The sequence below is a fragment of the Cyprinodon tularosa genome, unplaced genomic scaffold (genome assembly GCF_016077235.1).
Source record: "Cyprinodon tularosa strain WSP-4 unplaced genomic scaffold, ASM1607723v1 ctg22, whole genome shotgun sequence".
Taxonomy (NCBI): Eukaryota; Metazoa; Chordata; class Actinopteri; order Cyprinodontiformes; family Cyprinodontidae; genus Cyprinodon; species Cyprinodon tularosa.
This window is the reverse complement of record NW_024038821.1, coordinates 1,870,441-1,890,100: the sequence shown is the minus strand read 5'-3', so window position 1 is coordinate 1,890,100 and position 19,660 is coordinate 1,870,441. Positions and strand designations below refer to the sequence as shown.

At 39.2% G+C, this 19,660-nt stretch overlaps 1 protein-coding gene across 1 annotated transcript; it reads left to right on the top strand.

Moving 5' to 3' along the window:
* The first annotated feature begins 2,334 nt into the window (after positions 1–2,334).
* On the top strand, positions 2,335–9,452 carry trib2 (tribbles pseudokinase 2). The gene is made up of 3 exons (XM_038286028.1): positions 2,335–3,551; positions 4,987–5,279; positions 7,222–9,452. The coding sequence occupies exons 1-3, from the start codon at positions 3,282–3,284 to the stop codon at positions 7,691–7,693; spliced, it is 1,035 nt and encodes a 344-aa protein (XP_038141956.1). The 5' UTR covers positions 2,335–3,281; the 3' UTR covers positions 7,694–9,452.
* Positions 9,453–19,660: the final 10,208 nt, after the last annotated feature.

Here is a 19,660-nt window from a genome sequence, read left to right as displayed (position 1 = left end):
GGAACAATCTTATCAAAAATCAAAACTGATATTGACCTCAAACAATTTCCTCAGATTCCGACTAACATTGCATATGATACTGAGAATAAGCATACATCCAGTTGACATGTCCTCCAAGACAAAACCTGCAAAGAGCATGACAAGCATGGCTGTCTCAAGAACAGCATGTTGCTGTGTCTTGAGACTTGATAACTCTATTCTCTAATGCTGGGCTGTATTGCAAATAAGTCACGTTGTGTATCACAGAATGAGAGCAAGAGGAATCCTTACAGATTACTATTTCAAATCGTGCACAGCTGTGGTTTAGGCTTAACAGAATCCCTATTTTGGGTCATAGCCAGGGCAGAACACAAATATTCAGCTGCATCCGATGGAAATGTAGATTGCTAAACAAGGATCCAGTTTGCTCCATACTAGATTGTAATATTTCAATAACTGAAGAAGACATTTTGATAGTCTTCTGCAGAATTTGTGAAAGGAAAGTGAAGCTATTGTAGAGTGAAGAGTGTTCCAGCATTATAACAAAGAACAAAGTGGGTGGCTCACTAAGATTGCATCTCAGAACATGCATACACATACGCTTGAAGAGCCTGTGGGTGCAGCCACATTCAGCAACTGTGAGCCACTGTTTTTTCGATGAGAGGCTTCTGTGTAGAAAAAAAAAATGCCATTTCCATCCTTGGGGGTTTATCTGGGCAGAGAGAAAGAAATGAAGGTAGAGAACAGTGCATGTGTGCGCTGCCACTGTCTGTGAGCAGAGGAATAGGGGTTAAATCAAACACTTCTGCCAGTGTCTTGGGTCCAGCTGCAATCATTCCTCTAGCCGCCCCTGGTTTCCTACGCAAAATTGCACAATCCTCTGTCATACATGGTGGTAATCTAGGATGAACAAGCAGGGAATAATAAAACTCCATTATTCTATGAAACACATCTTAAAGATATAACTATGCATGACAGCAATCTGTTACACAACACGGTCCTTGTCCAGATGTTAATACAGGAAAAGGAAGGTTTATTAGTGATCTCTGAGTCCACAGTGTATTTGTATAATGATCAGGGATTTAATCTGGGTCCTAAACAATAGGACCACAAGCCTTAAACAGCCCACGAGTTACTTTTAATTTCATTTCAGAATTAATAAAGTATTTTTTTTAATTAAATTAAATGACCTATGTATGGGAAACATCCATCCCTGAAACAGCAGACATGCTCTATCCGTATTTATTGATTTTTTTTTGTCCGTTTTTTTTTATGCCATCCTTCCAATTTATAAAAAAAAACATAAAAAAAAAACAGCAGCCACTTTTTTTTATTTGTCTTTACCAGAAGTTGTACAAAATCCATGGACAACTTAATGGATTTAGAAATAAACTGGATAATGAGTCAGCCTTTATAAAAAAAAAAAAAAAAAAAAAAAAAAACACACTTTCACTTTTGGACTGACTCTATATTTAGAAACAACTTAGGTTGAAATTAGCTGAAGCTGTATTGTTTTACTTTATTGATCTCACAATGGAGAAATTGACCGTTTCCATCATCTCAAATAGTCAAAAAGAGACTTAATCATATTTAACTACTTTAACACAGTTGTTTTATGTCCTACCCTGCTAACATTAACCAATTGTGTTAAAGTAAGTAAATATGATTAGGTGAATGCCAAAAAATGGTTGCATTATTTTTTCAGAGAAGAAGAAGGTGCCAAAGGGAGAAAAAGGGTATATACAGTATATTCACATATGACAGCTTTTTTAAATAGCAGGATTAGTATACAGGGTTATTGCACAGGGTATTTACATGGCTATTTATATAGATGGATATTTATATGTATATACATAGTTATTGCAGTGGGTGTCAAATATAAAGTAACAGGTTATTGCACAGGTTATTAAGTATTAATTGCACAAGTTAGTGTAGAATTGTAGATGATAATAATATTTTCGTTTCCCAATTGTGGGACAATAAAGGGGTTTTCTATTCTATTTTCTATTCTAGTGTGTATTTTTGGGTTGCAAAGGTTGGCATGATGCATACTGTTCTCCAGTTTTGCTATAGTGGCATTTGAGGGAGTGGGGAGGGGGGGGGGCAAATTTGTAACGCAGCGTGTACAGTAGCTGTAGTCTGTTCCACCAACGCTGCATTTAGATTCCTGGGGGTGTAGCTACGGTATACGGCTCTCACATGACCTCACTGCCGGCTCCCAGCCAATAGGGTGCCGATGTGAGCGTGACATCAAAAGGCGCGTGCGTTAGCTGGTGTATGCGCGTGCATTCAATCCCTCCCTCCCCCCTCCTACTTGCAAGGCAGGAGCCCCTGTCTCTCTCCCTCCCTCTCTCTCTCTTTCTCTAGTGTACAGGCGCAGTGTGCAGCTTCCCTCTGCACTGAATGAACTAGATTTCCCCCGGCCACGTAAGAAGCACAGCGGTACCACGGGAGAGAGGATGTCCTGCTGAATCAAAGGGATTGGCCTGGGAAAGACGGCCGTCCCTTCCTTCCTTCCACAAGCTTTTGCAGCAGCAGACACAGCCGACGAAGCGGCGAGTTTCTTCCACTGGATAAGTTCAAGCGGAGGATAGAGAACGGCTAGCACACAAAGAGCGTCAGCAGTCTCTCCGGATGGGGCTCTCTCCTTATGACAATCACCGTGCATGGATATGATCCCTGGGAAAAAGGCCGTGCACTGATCCGGTACTCGTTAGCAAAGGAAGCTAACTAGTTAGCTCTGCACCTGCTAAGCAAACCCCCTCCTCCTAACGAATTTCTGTAGCTATTATTAGCTCAGAAACTTAATTTGTTTGGCTTGTTTATTCTATATATGCGACTGCAAGCCGTGTCCTGTACATTGTTTCCGTTTTACGAAACGTGTCTTAGCAATTCACCGGCGAGATAAGCTAGCGGAGCGTAGACCTAGCAACCGTTGATTAATTTTAAAAGCTAACTTTTGGTAGCCTTTGTTGCAGCTTTTGTCTCGCATCCACGTTAATGAAACTGCACTTCGTTGGCCTCAGGCAGGTATTTAACACGGATTTCATTTCATGAATGTATGATAAAAGGGAACAAATGAGCAGTAGAATTTTTTTTGAGTACATTTTTTGTTTGCCTGTTGACACAAAACCAAAGCACGATACTATAAATTAATTTTTCCCTTTTTTTCATATTATATACGTTAGGTAAGCATATATTTTTTTAAGTATCAAGGTATTAGTGGTGTTTAAAACAAGGCAGAGGTGGAAAAAAGGGAGAAAACTTCGATATTTTTGTGAGAGATTTCGCACTTATTCCTCATGAACATACAGAGGTCAAATCCAATCAACATTTCACGTTATGGGAGATCGCGACACAAATCGCACGATTTTGAAGAATTGTCTTGCTTAAGGACTACAGAGTCGAACCAGAGTTTCAGCCCGAACCTCGGCTCCCCTAGCCCGCCGGAGACCCCGGACTCCTCGCACTGCATCTCCCGCATCGGGGACTACCTTTTGTTGGAGCCGCTGGAGGGAGACCACGTTTTCAGAGCCGCCCACCTGCACAGCGGGGACGAGCTCGTATGTAAGGTGAGCAGCTTCCCCTAAAAAGCAACCTTCATGCTTATTTTTATTGCTTCAAACAATCTATTTTAAATTGAGTTTTGTTTCAGATTTTGCACATTCTCCTGCAGAAATGCAGATTTGGATTTTTTTCTTCCAGGATGCATATTGCACTAAATCCTGCCACCTCAACTTTTAAATTATTGCTTACATGGTAAATAGAGAGCTGGCAGCCCAGCCTGATGGAAAAAGTGAATGGAGTGAGCTGTGTGGTTTGGATTGCATGATGTAACGTTGACAAAGGAGTGAGTAACCGCTCGCACACACTCCTGTTAGTGCCATTCTGGTTTACCCGTGGCTTCTCCATTCACAGCACAATGCTGTAATCAGTATACCCTGGAGTAGCTGTTTGGCACGCCAATGTTGTTGTGCTCATTCTGCACAAAATTCTTATTAGAGCTTTTGATTGATCAGTGGTGAACAGTAGGTCAATTAATGAAAAAGCAGATTGGTTTTCCTCTTCGTTAGATGCTTAATGCATAATGAAGACGTACAAAATATGTACTTATTGCACTTTTTTTTAGTCTAATGAAAATTTTGCATAGGCACATGTGCTTTGATGCATACATGGTAATAATCATGTACTTCTTTAATGCTCTGTTAGACTCTAAACCAGTAAGATGGGGGAAAAGAAGGCCAAATTTGCTGATCAGACTTGATCTAGTTCTGATCTGTTCATCTGTTTGTAGGTCTTGTTAACTTTCCATGTTCTGGCTGCTGTTGTGGTGTTTTCCCCAGCCAGTGACCGATCTTACAATAAACAATAACCCTTTCTTACCTCATTTATTGACTTCACCATACTCCTGATTGTTATATCCGCAGCTCTTGTCCCTCGGCAGCTTTTAAACCTAAAACTGCCCTGTTCAGGATGATTAATAGAAACAATAGTGACATCCACCCTTGGACCCATAAAGCATGACATATCCAGTAACCTGCCCCTTTGACTCATGATAATGTTTTCTCTGCCATGAAAAATGAGTGACCTTTGGCTCTGGTTATGAGGTAACTTGTGTTTGTCCTCATCAGCTTGGTGCTGACCTCAATACAGCACCAATCAATCCCTCACTTCCCGGATTCATCAGTTAGGTCAAGCTTGAAGGCTGGGTACTATCGTTGGACCCGCAGGGTGTATTTTGTATTGAGTGCAAGCAGTGGTGCCTTCTCACCTGAACTGGTTGTACTGAAAGTCAATCGGGGGTTGCTATGGAAACAAATAAGACACTGCAACCCCAGGCAGCAGCACAGTACCATGTAGTATTATGCTTTCAGTTTAGCCTTCCTATTTGCAAAAGAATATACAAGAACAAGTGTGATGCTAAGTTAAAGCTGAAATGACTCTTTATCTGTGTGTCACTTAATTTATTAGCTAAAGTAAAAACAAACTTTCCTGTCACATTTGTAGGTTTTTGACATTGGCCGATACCAGGAGTCGCTGGCGGCCTACTTCGCCCTGGGCCAGCATGAGCACATCAACCAAATCCTGGAGATTTTGCTCGGAGAGACGCGAGCTTACGTGTTCTTCGACAGGAGCCACGGAGACATGCACTCTTTTGTTCGCACCTGCAAGAAGCTGCGGGAAGACGAGGCCGCGCGGCTCTTCTATCAGATAGCTTCAGCCGTGGCACATTGCCATGACAACGGACTGGTCCTCCGTGACCTCAAACTGAGGAAGTTTGTCTTCAAAAACGAGGACAGGTGAGCTTCAGCAAACCTTCAGTGTCTTTACTAACTGAGTATTGTGGCTTTCTCTTTCTTCCATCAAAGCAGCTCTCATGGTGAGAATACAGCTGCCTGTTATGTCACATCTTGACTTTAACAGCGGATGGTGTAAGCTGAGTCAAAGCAAGACTGGCATGGTTATCCTAAACGCATCTGCCCCAGTTTTTTCTGTGCATGCGGTTTATCTGTGGAAATGTCCCATGTTCTTTGTATAAACAGATGAAATGCGTGAGAGCTAGCATGCAATCATTGACTTTACTGAAGGCCTGCACTAACATTAGATGGGAAAAAACGCAGTCGGATAAGCTGCTTGGACAAGCTTTTAGGTGGCAGACGATCAATCAAAGGGAGACTCCAAACTACTGTAATAACCCCAGCCTGACGATCACACTTGCAGAGTACAGATTCTGACACCTTCTGGCAGCTATCACTAACTACAAAAAAGGCATCAGTTGCTACAGCAACCCAATAGCAAATTATTACTTTCATTATAGGAAAGAACAATAGTTACAAATGACCATCTAGAGTTGATGCTTCACACTATAACTATATCAAAGCCTACTAATTTGGTTAATCCTTTTAGCCCCTGGCATACTCTGCTCGTTGGCATCAGAATGCAGGTTGTCATTCTTTGGCACGTACTGTGGAAAAAGAAGTTGAGCTGCTTCACATACTTAGTGCAGGTCCAGTGGCCTTCTTAGGTCCACGACTGAGACCATGTTTAATGATTGATGTTGTGGTCTTTTATGAGCGGTCTCTCAGGCCAGAGTAAGGATGAATATAAGGCTGATATGTTATTAACAAAATAGGAGCCTCAGGAAAACTGCCAAGAAGGATCATTACGGTATCCTATACAAAATAATGTCCAATATATTGTAGTTTATAAAATTCTTTTAGTGTAAAATTTTACTTTAAAAAACAATAAAATGCATCTACTGTTACTTTTTGCAAGAAAAATTAGAAATTGTACTACAATCAAGTTATTTAGTAAATAATTGATTATTTATAATCATTAACCGGATTATACAGACTGAGCATGCCATTTGCCGAAATAAAACCCATTCAAAGTCATAATTAAGCCAAACTGTAGAAAACAAATACACAAAATATTTGTATTTAAAGTGACAACCTTTTCTTTTCTTTTTTTTTTAGTAATATGCTATATCCAAGACTGTTTGGGATAGTTTTAGCTTCGCTTTGTTCAAATAGTAATACATAAAAATCTATAAAGCAACTTTTGCTATCAGGCTATTAATCTGCTAATTAGATTGAAGCCGTTCTATGTGAAGTAGCCTTAGTTCAGCCAGCTGGCATGCAGTTTGGAACAAAGTGTTTTTTACGCTTGGCTCCATGTTTGATTGAACTCGGATATGGTTCAGTGACTTATGTGGGTTTCATCTTTCATACTGTGCATTTAAGCCTTTGAAAACACAATATTTCCTGTTCTTAAAATGAGCATGAAGCAGTTCAGTAAAACATAAATCTAAATATAAGTAGGAATTGTTTTGTGGCTCTGGGTAATAGCAAAGAGGCATATTTGAGTGCTTTGCTCTACATAATAATGGTTACATCATTGCCATTGATCAAGCACTAATATTGAATGGATTTGTCACTTTTTTTATTTTACCACTAAGCTGGTGTTGCTTGCTCCCCCATTTGATTAAGTGATATTTATGAATAACAGATGTTTGGAGAGGAATATTTTAGCCATGTTAGGCATCAATTACAATCAAGGTCAGGGAAGAAGTAAAAAAACAAGTTTTATGTGGAGGAATTTTAATAAGCTTTCAAAACCTTTTTTTTTTTTAAGTGAGCTTTAAATTTGTATTCCTCTGCTGTTTTATCTTACAGTTTTGTGTTTCTGCGGTTAAAATGCTTTAGATTGATGGCATTCTTTTTGTTTCTTCTCTGTTTGCAGAAGCCTTGTTAAACTGGAGAGCCTTGAGGACTCTTATATCCTAGCAGGTCTTGATGATTCCCTGTCGGACAAACATGGCTGTCCAGCCTACGTCAGTCCGGAGATCCTCAACGCCAACGGCAGCTATTCGGGCAAGGCGGCGGATGTTTGGAGTCTTGGCGTCATGCTTTACACCATCCTGGTTGGGCGCTACCCTTTCCACGACGTAGAGCCAGGATCTCTGTTCAGCAAAATCCGCAGGGGCCACTTTAACATCCCTGAGACGCTGACTCCAAAGGCTAAGTGCTTGATCCGCTCTATATTACGACGGGAGCCGGCGGAGCGCCTGACCTCTAGGGAGATCCTGGAGCACCCTTGGTTCACTTCCTCTGGAATGATGGGCGGGTTTCAGGTGCACAGTAGAGGGGAGAGGGAGCAGGAGCAGATGGTGCCCGAGGTGAACATGGAGGAGGAGCTGGAGCTGTTTAGCTGAACTACCAACAAGCACAAAAAGGATGACACCGCCACGATCTGCTTGCCACGGTATCAGCAGAGCCAAAAAAAAAGAAAAAAAAACTGTAGTTTAGAGATAAATAGATGAATTTGTCACTCATAGATAAGGTGTTTCCATCCTGTTTTCCTTTTTTCCACCACTTCATGGAAAACCTTGAGCCTGGCATGACAAATGGCATCTATAGATTATCTGGCAAGGCACTCCTCAGTGGGGGATATTGCTGCCAGACATGCAAGTTGCAAAACAATGTAGCAATTTTTTTTTTCCTGTGCATTTTGGTTTAATGTGGTGCTCATACGAAGTTGATGCATTCACCATTTTTGACACTATTAAGGCATGAAGGGACATATGAAGGCGGTAAACCAAGGACAACCATATGTAACAGACTGCAGCACCACACTTTTTCTTACAGATTTTGCTTCTTTTTTTTTTTCGGGTTTCCATGGCGATAACGGTAACGCCACAGACCCCAAGTTGGAAAGAGCAACCACATGTTCTGTTAAGCTGACACAACTGGCTTGGGACCACTAGGAAACAGAACCTCTTCGTCTTTTTATCATCATTACTTTAAAGAAGAAGAAAAAATGTCCGACCTCAGTTTTGTTAGTTTTAGCGTATCTCCATTTTGCAATACTGACAACTCAGACCGTCACTAAAACTCCTTGGTGGCCTTTTTTCAGTTATAACTCTCCTTAAGCCTCGATTATGCTTTGATTTTCGCTATGTCATCAGCTACCGCTTTTGTTTCTAAGCTATTCTAATCTGCTCCTGCTGCTTTAATATCTCCTTGAAGCCTTTCATTCATTTTCTATGTAATCATCCCAACATGGCATCAAGCACTTGGTGTGTTAGGTTAACAAACACTTCCACCTCCTTAAAATTAGCTTCCTTTTATTTAAATTTCAGTTGTACAAGCGATAACGTAATGTTTTATTTAAATTGTAACAGCTATAAGAATATATATAAATGAATAAAAATATATATTTAAAAACTACATAGCAGGGTATTTCTTTACTAAGAGATTCCTTTTCATGTATGATGTAGGCAATATTTTGACAGAGGACAGGTGTGAAGAGAAAACTGTCTAAGGTTTTAGAGAAACAAAACGCCATCTATGCCAGTATTCCTGTGCCCCCAACAGGCCATGCCACCCAGTCTCTCCCTCATTTCTGTTTGGAAGATTTAGAAAATAATAAAATAAAAAGATGTGGGATATTCAGTAGTGGTATTGCTATTCCATGTTCACTCCATGACCTCGTGTTAGTTTTCCTACTACCTGTGTAGGTTCTGTGAAAGGATCAGATTGGGTAGCAATGGACATGTTTTGTCGTATCTCAATGTTACTTGAATAAATCTTTCTTTTTTTTTTTACCTAGTCAGTGGCATGTGCTCCATGAATGCTATAGCCTGCCTAGTGAGGGCAAGGGTGGGTTGGGGATAGGAGGATACTTTTTTGGTTTTCTTTTCAAGAAAAGCTATTAAACAAGGAAAAATCTTAATTTACTACCTTTTTGAGTTTCTTTCCAGTTCAAATACGGCTATAACTTCCCTTGTTTCTGTAGACTGAGCTACCTTTTATTTAAGTTGGTGCTGATATGGTGCTAATGTTTAGTTTTTGTTTTGCTCCTTGGCGGGTGGGTGGTGCATGGTGGGATATCTGCCTCAGATGTTCAGATTGTATTGTAACAGATTCTGGTGTTTTGTCCAAATTTATTCAGTAAATAAATTGTGAAATGAAGTTTGACATATTGTTTTTCTTTCTACAAACATAAACATTTTTTATTCCTGGAATGTGGGTTCCTAAATATGTTCCCAGTCACCTTTTTATTTGATAGCTGCTGAGTTTATATCAAAGCTGTTTAGAGAATTAACTTTTCAAGCAATTTGGCAGTTTCCTCCTTGTAATGTTAATCCAATTTACTCTACAATTCCCCCCCCGATGGTATTACATGGGTAAAAAATGTCTTATTTGGCTTGCTATTTAGTCTAAGACTGCTATCCCCCCTCCTAAAAACAACAGGTTCCACCAAAGGCATCTCTCTTAAACCCCCTCTCAGTATGTCCAGTTTTGTCTTGTTTGTATGCTCTTAGTTTTTATTATTTTTAAAGCTGCGTTGATTTCATAAAGAATTTCTGGTGAAATGTGGATATGGACTGTGAAGAAAAGCAGACTTCGATAGAACTCCTAAAAATCTCAAAATCTTCCTCGTCTACCATTCTGCGCTTGAATTTTTCATAAGGGTCAGTATTTTCTTCCATCGGAGTTGTGCAAATCTAGTTAAAAACCTGCAGAAAACCAAAATTTATTACATTTTGTTGTGCTACTTTTAGCGACAGATGTAGATTTTTCTCTCTTATGCCTTTAGATATTAAAGGGCTGGTTTTGCGACTACTCTAATAATGAAACATGTAAGTATTGATTTGTCGGAATGCTTCCCCTTAAGACTTAGATGTACTAAGTTATCAAGAGGCAGCTCAATAATTAGTATTAGCTAAAACCAAAGATGCACTCAACTTTTTAAAAAATTTTTATAAAATTATTTGGAAAATGTATTCTCTTATGCATAATACAACTTCAGGAATATGCAAAGCCTCAATCTCTTTCTAAGGAAAGCTTTGAAGACCAAAGAGGTTTGAGCTGCTTAGCGATGCGCTGGGCTGCAGGGGTCTGTCATGGTGGAGCCACAAGAGAACGATCAGACAGGACAGTGTTACCCTGCTCTGTGTGAGCAAGCATTTATATAAAGTGGGGCTGACAGGGTAGTCCTCCCACATGTCCTTTCAAGTTCTCCAAGTGATTGCAACCTAATTTAGAAGCAAGATGTACTTTTTTTTTTAGGGGACAGTGCCAAGCTTGGACTTGAGATAAAATATTTAGACCACACAGCAGCTTTTAGATTCAGTTTGAAGTGCAGAATTAAACATTTTAGGGATGCCATCCAGAGGTGTGTTGGCTTTACTGAAAATAATTACTGGACTATAAAATGGGTAATAAAGTGGGAATTTTCCCTGCCGGATTTCCAACTGTTGTTAAATCGTGACCAGATTGGGGGGAAAAAAAAAGATTTGCTTTGAGTTTGAGGTTGATGGTGTAATCAGAGGTTAAAAAAATGGTGGTGATTAATTGAAAATAAGCTATATTCTGTTTGTAGTTCAGTGTTCCCCAACTTCCCATTCAGAAATGGAAAAGAATGCTCACAGGAGTTGGAAATCTGTAATCAAATCACAATTTACTCTCCAATGCGTTTGACACATTGAAAGCCGAAATATGAACTATTAGTCTGATGTTTGGACTCATCAGATGGGAAGTCTATTTTGGGATCTAACAAAAAAGTTGATGCTCTGTTATTGCCTTCCTTTATATCTTTGTTCTGGTTTTCATACAGAACAGCAATAATTTTACACGGTCATTGATCTCTGATGCTCTTTATCAACATAGAAATATTTTTACATTAAAAACTTGAAAAGGCTGCTGAATGAGGGCTCAGCAAACTGCAAGAGCCTGAACTAATGTAGCATTTAGTGTACTAGCCTGACCTCTAGTGGCACAATAAAAACACTGAAGAAAGCCACATTTCTCTTATTTTAGCAAAAGGTTTTTATAAGAACAAAGGATTAGATGGTAGGCTTATAAAGTGAATGTACAGGAAATAAGCTTATATTCAAATAATCCATCATTACATAATGAATAGCTAAAAGTAAAGCATTTGATTTATATTCATTTTATATTCATATTTCTACTTTGACATCATGACTGTCCTTAAATATGAGCTTTTTTTCAAACATTTGCAATATTTTATGGACAATAATTGTTCATTCAAATTAAGCCTTTCCATGTTTTATCACTTAGAAGCATCAGATTTGCAAAATAAATTTAAAAGGCTTTCTGTGAATTTGGGTTCATAACTATTTAGTAACATAATTAGTAAATATAGTCCACTTGTGTACATTTTATCTCGCCAGTGGAAAACAGCAGTGGACAAACATGACGACCGTGGAAAAGAGAAAACGGATCAGAGATGGTCAAAACAGGGTAAGCTTGTAAAGAGACACAGTCTTCCACTTCAACTGATGGGGAGTGACGAGTGCTGAATAGAGACAGCTTCTCCAGAGTAGCTGCAGAAGTTCACAGCTACGGTTGGAGAATCCTGTCACATGAAAACTATTAGTTATGCACCTCACATGTCCTTCCTGGATGACAACTCTAAAAAAAAAAAAGCCATGTGTTTAAATGATTGTCAAAGTACAGACCTGTTTTCTGTCTTAAATCTCATTTAGCTTGAATTATTTTGCAGAAAAATAGGCAAAAAAGTGCTGGGGACAATAAATGTGAACAAAAGTAAACAAAATCACATCAAGTCTGGTTGAAATATAAGAAAACATGATGCAGATCATTTTGTTTTCAAACTTTAATTTCCATTTGTGAGTTTGAAGGTTAAACTTCTGTTGGTAGATTGCAGAAGCAGATATAACGTCATTGTTTTTCTGGGCCAGCAAGCAAAGCAAAACATTTTTTTCTACATTATGATATGCAAAGATTTGGGTTTGGATTACCCTGGAGGATATTTCCAGTGTACCAGCATTGACTCTCAGTTTTAAGATGAATGTGATTGTGCAAAGCATTCCATACTAAGTAGCACTGAGGCAGCAGGAAATCTGGCACCGGATCTATCTTTGCAGAAGCAAAGGTAGTATAAAAAAAAAAAAAGAAAAAGAGCAGAAGAACTGTCAGAGGACTGGTAGCAGCCTTCAAACCAGATCTAAGAAGGATACACAACACCAAGAGCTGAAGGGGAGAATTGCCAGGGTTCCTTGTGGATGGCTGGCCTATATAAGGAGACAATGGAACTACACTACATGCCAAAGTTGCTCATTTGAAGAAGAAAACCGTTAAAAACAAAATCCATAAATTTACAGAGAAATCGAGATGGGCAATATGTTTTCACATTGCTTTTAATGTATGCCTGTTATTGTAGACATGAATGCGAATTCATTTAAGCTGCACAGTATTTAATGAGGACTGTGACTAATTAAAATCTGTCAAGGACACAATCTTGGCAGGAACTGCTTCCCTTCTCAGTATTGTACAATTTAAAGCATAATCCTGCTTCTGTTTTTTTTTTTTTTTTTTTTTTATCAGAATCTTTGCAGCTCAATAAATCCAGAGAGTCCTACCTGCAGACGTCATAACTGGCTGCAGAGATAGAGATTTAAAAGCTCTCTGAAGGCCGAGGGCAGTACTGCAAAGAGGGCTCTGTTTCCTCCACTGCTCGTTTGTATTGCCTGTGACAGCAATGATTCATCTCTTGTTTACACTATTCGTTCATCGCTGTGCTCTTCCACAATCTGTCAAAATGTTGACACTCACCAGCCATCTCAGGGCCTAGAAAACACTCTTAAAACATCCCGCATTCAACGTCTGTTTGGGCTAAATATTTTATGGGTTGGCATCTTATTGTAACACCAAGGAAAGGCTGTAGCTGCTTAGTTTAACAGGAGAAGGAGGGGGAGGACTCCAATCTGGAACGTCATCCAACTCTACTGCTGTTTGGTATTTCTGCATGTTTTTCCAAAATCCTCAATTTTCCGTCACACAAAACAGCATACAGCATTAATAAATAGTAGGAAATCATCAACATTTTTATTTTTTTGTCAAAAATGTATTAGATAATACCTTACATTAAATAGAACTGCTAGCAAACATTTGCAAAGACACGCTGGTGTGGAAAAACCCTGCTGTCACAGTAATCTTCTTTCACAATTCAATCTCTGCAGAGCTTCAAATCCGTATGAGATAACAGATGTGGGGAAGAAGTACTGTGGCTGTTTTTTTTTTCTTTCTGATGAACAGGATATATTAATAATCCTTTCTCTTTAATGTGAGAGACTGATAAAATAAGGATTCACATGGAAAGAATATGGACTAGGAAGCAGCGATTTGAAGGATTTTACCTGTTTATTATTCTCTTTATAATTATGGATACAGCATTATATATTGAGTAAGCCTTATTATTTGTCAGCTTTAAATCTAAATTTGGCACTGGGAGTCAAAGTAGTAAGTTGGGAAAAAGGAAAAACATTGCAAGAATTTATTTTTTTCCATAAGTATTTGTTCAGACTCACCACATTGGTGCTGCATTTTGCTGCCTTTACTGTTTAAATATCTTAGAGTATATTTTGGGCTTGCTTGCAGCAAGAAGGTTCTGGGTTCGATTCCCGGCCCGGGTCTTTCTACATGGAGTTTTCATGTTCTCCCTGAGCATGTGTGGGTTCTCTGGCTTCCTCCCACAGTCCAAAAACATGACTACACTCCCCTTAGGTGTGAGTGTGTGTGTGAATGGTTGTTTGTCCTGTTTGTCTATGTGTTGCCCTGCGATGGACTGGCAACCTGTCCAGGGTGTAACTCTCGCCCAATGACTGCTGGAGATAGGCACAAGCAACCCCACTTGGGATAAGCATGTTAGAAGATGGATGGATGGAGTATATTTCTTCAAGATGTCTCCATCTGTCTACTAATAACTAATCACGTTCTGCTCTACTGCTCTAAAAAGGTATAGTCCAATCGCATAATGCTGCCACCACCATGTTTCATCATAAGGATGGTGATGTGCAGTGGTTGTGTTCCATCACAGTGTTCTTATTAGAGGCCAGAAAGCTACATTTTGCTATTATCTGACCAGAGCATTTTCTGTGACCTTTGCTGTGATGTCTACCTGCCTTCTAACTGACTGAAAATTAAACACAAAAAGATGTTTTTTTGTTGCCATTCTTTTCAAAGCATTATCACTTTTCTTGCTCTTTATGATTTAGTATTGTTTTGACTTATTTTAACTCATAAAAATACATGAATGTTTGTGGTTGTCATATGAGAAAGCTTAAAAGGAGTATGATAACTTTTACTTTGTTCATGTCTTTCTATGCTAGCCGTCTTTCATATCAGCCTGTAACTTATTGAGTTGATTTCCCTTTAGTACCACCAATATGGGATTCATGGCACCAGGAAGTATGGAGGAGGAGTCATTCATGTCACGTTTCTTTGTATATAATATATTTTAGTATTCTCCTAGAGAACAGAACCAGAGAGAGTGAGGTTTTACTGTACTGCATTTGCTTCTCAGTTACTCCTCCTCAGCAGGAAGATAAGTATTCTGCAATTCAATTAACTCAGCCTGAGATCAGTTTCGATTTTATATAACTCAGGGGAGAAGCTCTGCTGTCTCAGAGCACTGAAAGTTTTTCTCTGTTCCATCAAGCTGCTCCAATTAAGGTTAATGGCATGGTTGTGTAACGATGCAGCCTCAACAAGTCCAATTTCAAACACCGCTGCTATTGTGCATGGTGCTTTGGCAGAGCACAGGCCTGCCCCAGTGGAGCCAGTCTGGTATAAAGGTGATTCAGTGAGCCGGTCCCCTGGTGAAGCACGCTGCACATGGGTACCCTTGGGTGTTTGGCAGTGGAGTTCATGTGGCAGGGCACCAAAGAAAACACACAGGCAACAGATGGCCTCTGTTGTCGTCTATGCAGCCACGAGGCTTCTGCTGGCTCAGGGTCACAGAGCCCTCTGAGCTGCACAGAAGCCTGGGATGGAGTCAGGTGGAGACAAGAGCCATATGGGAGACAAAAACAATTTTCCTTACTAACTAATCAATCATTTGATCATAAAAAATGTAATTACAAAAGTATTTACATGTTCCTTATGTCATACAAATGGACATTGTTGTTCCCATTTGTATAACAATGGGAAAGATGAATTAAAGTTGATTGCTTTCAACACTAGATGGTGCTGACATTTTTTCTTTAAATGGCACAGGGAAAAAAGGCTGGAAAAGTGTGGCTTTGTTTGGTGTTTCTAATGAGCAACAACATATGATTATGCAGCCACAGTTCAGTCATTTCAGAGCTTTGAATGAAAGACACTCTTTTCATAAACAGCCATTTTTTGCTGTATGTTAAGCCAGAGTTCCATGTCAACATGTGTGATCATGTGAATGCAATCAAAGGTTCCTTCTCCAAATTAAATCTTTTTGGACGAATGGATGCTAGATTAGTTAAAGATGTCATCCTGCTGACGAGAAGCATCATAGAAGAAAACATTCTGGTTTGATGAGAGCAAAATAAAACTTGTTTTGGGGCCAAAGAAACTCGTAAAATCTGTTGGAAAGACAGGGGAGCTAACAAGAGAAGAATCCGAGTGAAAAATATAAGAAAACATAAGAGACTTGAGACTAGGCAGAGGTTCAAGTTCTTGTAAAACATTTCTCATCCTCTCTTTCCACAGACACAACCTGACTTAAAAAGCTTTTTTTTTTACCATATTGTTCTTTAATTGCAACAATTCGGAGTGACATGACTTCTTGATCAACCGCTGAGAGCTTTAAACCCTGCATAGATGAGGTTAAACTGAGGCAGATGGGAGATCAAGCATGCACTGGCCTGGAGGCTCTCTGCAAAATAGGTTTCTTCGCTTCATTTGTCATTTTTCTCATAAACGGTAATAAAATGGTAGAGGATTCTTTCATCAGGTCTTACATTTTTGGTCAACAGTATCTAGAAGGTGGTCCTTTTTTAAATGCAGCCATCTTGAACTCTATTTTACCCTGGAATAAGAAAAGACAAGAAAAGGTTGCTATTTATGTCTCTGCGATCCTCAGTGGTGAAACTTGCACTGCTAAATATCAGCTGCGAATCATGAAGCAGTTTCAGTGCTGGCGTGTTGACTTGTAGCCCCCCAAAGGTTTAAAATCATCTGGCTCAATGATTCAGTGTCTTGACTGAGCCAGATTGGCCGACTGTGCCCAGTGGGAGAGATAATTGGGTAAAACAGGTTGTTTTTGTGCCTGTGTTTTCATTCGCTGCAGCCTTAACAGAGGTGAGAGCGAAGTGGGAGGAAGTGGAAAACAACATGGACTTCTCATTTAAAAAAAAAGCAGTGTGGGAGTTCTAGATTTGGCTCAGGTAAAGTTTTTGTTTTTTTCAGAAAGTGAGGTAAGATATTGCAAGGTGGTCAGGGCTGGAGTAATAACTCTAAAGTTTAGGCTGTTATTTCAGTGCTTATTTAAAAAAAGTGCCCACTTGTTAAACAACACTGCATAATTTTTGATCAAAGTATTATCATAATAATGGATACATTCTATTTTTAAAAACTCAACAATGTAACTTGAGAGGGTCAGATCCCTCGCTGCATGGGTCATGGATGGTAACAAAAGATATGGCACCTAATCAGACACGTTTTGGATCTCTGATGCATGAATTACAGTAGTTTTTCTCCTGCAAAATTTAACTTATCTTAAAAAGAAAATATGAGTTATTCTGTGAAGAATATTTTTTTTAAATGACACAACCTATAAAATGAAAAAACATAATGTTTTAGGAGAGATGAGCTAGGTGTAAAAAACTCAAAATCACATTTAAGTGCAGATCGTACAAAAGTGTGTTGTAAAATTTTGTACATAGTGTCTTAGAACTTAGAACACACAAAACTGTGAATCTTGTATATTGCAAAGTATATTTCAATTTTTTCCCAATAAAATACCAACAGCAAAAGGTACACTTGTGCTAAAAGCAGGAGAATTGTGTGTAATATTTTGGGGGAAAAGTGTGTTTTAGAACATCTAGAGAGGAGAGCAGAAATTGTGTTTGTAGTTTAGTAGAACTGGTTCAAGCTGTTAGTGCACAACTTACAAGATGTGGTAACTGTGCCTCTAGCACCATGTTTTGTATTTAAAAAAGGGAGACTGTTTAGTTTTGCAACAGTGAGACTGTTGAGTGAGCCAGTTGACTTTAGGAGTGTTAAACCTAGAAGTTACATGTCTAGCGCCCCCTAGAGACTAAAAATTAAACCATGTTACGCTGGTGAAGATTCTCAGTCATCCAGGTCATAGTCATTCCGTAAAAGTTTAAAAAACAATCCATTGAACTATTTTTCCCCAAGGTTTGAAGACTTCTGCTTCCCTTTATTGAGAAAGCTTCCAAGAGGGGAAGCGAAACGTCTTCAAACCTTGGAAACAAAGTCCAGTGGATTGTTTTTTTTAAAACTTTTACAGAATAAACCATGTTACTTTATCCAAAAAAAAGTTACAGGCTAACAAAGGAACAAAACATCCCCCGTTCCAAAGGGGCGGACCAGCTGGTCAGGTTCTATTTGCACGTTTCTAAGCCTTTGCTTTGCTATGGTCCATTCTATAAAGCCTTGAACTCAACATTATTTCTGACATTTTTAATTGAAAAAGCCTCCTGGATAGGCAGCAAAACGTCTACAAACTTGGAAACAAGGTCCAGTGGATTATCTTTTTTTTTTATTTTTTGGAATGACTGTTACCTGGATGACTGAGAATCTTTACCAGCACATGTTACTTTAAGCAATATTTTCAGAGATCAATAGGTGACCCTTAAACATAAACAGTATGTACCCATTGAAACACATAGTTTTAAAAAGAAAAAATCACTTCAAACATTTTCCACCTATACCATAGAGGGTTAAAAAACCTGGTTGCATAAGGGTGTGCACCATTTAACATATGGTTTGTTGCAACACTTCTTGTAATTGATTCTTTTCGAGATCACACCTTGTTCCAAATGGGTTATTTTTATTTTGTAGTAACTAAATATGTTTGAGGTCACACCAGTCCCTATTGCAAAAACTATACTAAACAAAAATATAAAAGCAACACTTTTGTCATGAACTACACTAAAAGAGCTAAATTGTTTGCTATATACATAAAATTGCCATTTCTCTCAAGTATTGTTCACAAATCTGTCTAATCTGTGACAGTTAGCATATCTCTTTTGCATAGATAATCCATCCCAACTCGCAGGTGTGGCATATCAAGATGCTGATTAAACAGCATGATTATTGAAGAAGTTTTCCCTAGGCTGGATAAAATCACAGGCCACTATGAGATGTGCTGTTTTGCTTTATTGAGGGTATCTGAAAACCAGTCAGTATCTGGTGTTCATTCACATCACACAGAGCAACACTTCTTTGGTTATGGTTGATCCGGCTGATGATAATGGTTCGAGGAAAGATTGTCCACTCTTCTTTATTGGCTGTGCAAAGCTGATAGATATTGACAGGAACTGGGAAACATTGTCATATACATTGATCCAAGCATCCCAAACATGCCCCATGGTAGACATGACCTGTCCATACTAGATTCCCTCCAGCATCATGGTTTGCTCAATCCAAAGTGTTGACCTCAGTGAACCATTCACCAACACAATGCCAACAACACTGTCTGTCAATCACCTGTAAGCATTGGAAAAAAAACAACCTCTCCACTGTTCCAGACACCATCAAACGGCAGCATTGGCCACTCAAGTTTATCATGACAACAAACTGGTCTAAACCTGATAAGAATGGAAAGCATTAAGGTGAGCTTCCCTGAGATGGTTTCTGAAAGTTTGTGCAGAAATTCTTTGATTGTGCAAAGCGACTGTATCAGCAGCTGTCCTGGTGGCTGGTCTCGGACATTCTTGGAGATGAACATGTTGGATGTGGAGGTCCTGGGCTGCTCTGGTGGTCGGTGATTGTTTGGCCAGGATGGACGTACTGCCAAATTCTCTGAAATACCTTTGGAGATGACTTATGTTAGGGGGATCATTCAATTCACAGCTAACAGCATGACATATATCCCTGCAGTAAGTATGCCAATTGCATGCTCCCTTAAAACTTGCGGCATGTGTGGCTTTGTCCTTTGTGATAGCACAGCACATCTCAGAGTGGTTTGTTATCCTGGTCAGCCTAAGGCCCAACTATGCAGTGTTTATGCTGTCTAATCAGCCTCTTGACATGACACCCCTGCTAGGTGGGTTCTCTATGAAAAGGGAAAGTGCTCACCATCACAAATTTAGACAGATTCATTAAGCAATATTTGCATGAAATGTTATTTTAGATCTTTCACACTAGCTCATGAAAAATGGGAGCAAAAAAGTAAATGTCTGTGATGA

Bases quoted from the DNA above. Each gene is read 5' to 3' on its own strand.
- trib2 (XM_038286028.1), top strand. From the start codon at position 3,282: ATGAACATACAGAGGTCAAATCCAATCAACATTTCACGTTATGGGAGA. The intron at 3,552-4,986 runs GTGAGCAGCTTC...TCACATTTGTAG, and splicing joins GGGACGAGCTCGTATGTAAG to GTTTTTGACATTGGCCGATA. The intron at 5,280-7,221 runs GTGAGCTTCAGC...CTCTGTTTGCAG, and splicing joins GTCTTCAAAAACGAGGACAG to AAGCCTTGTTAAACTGGAGA.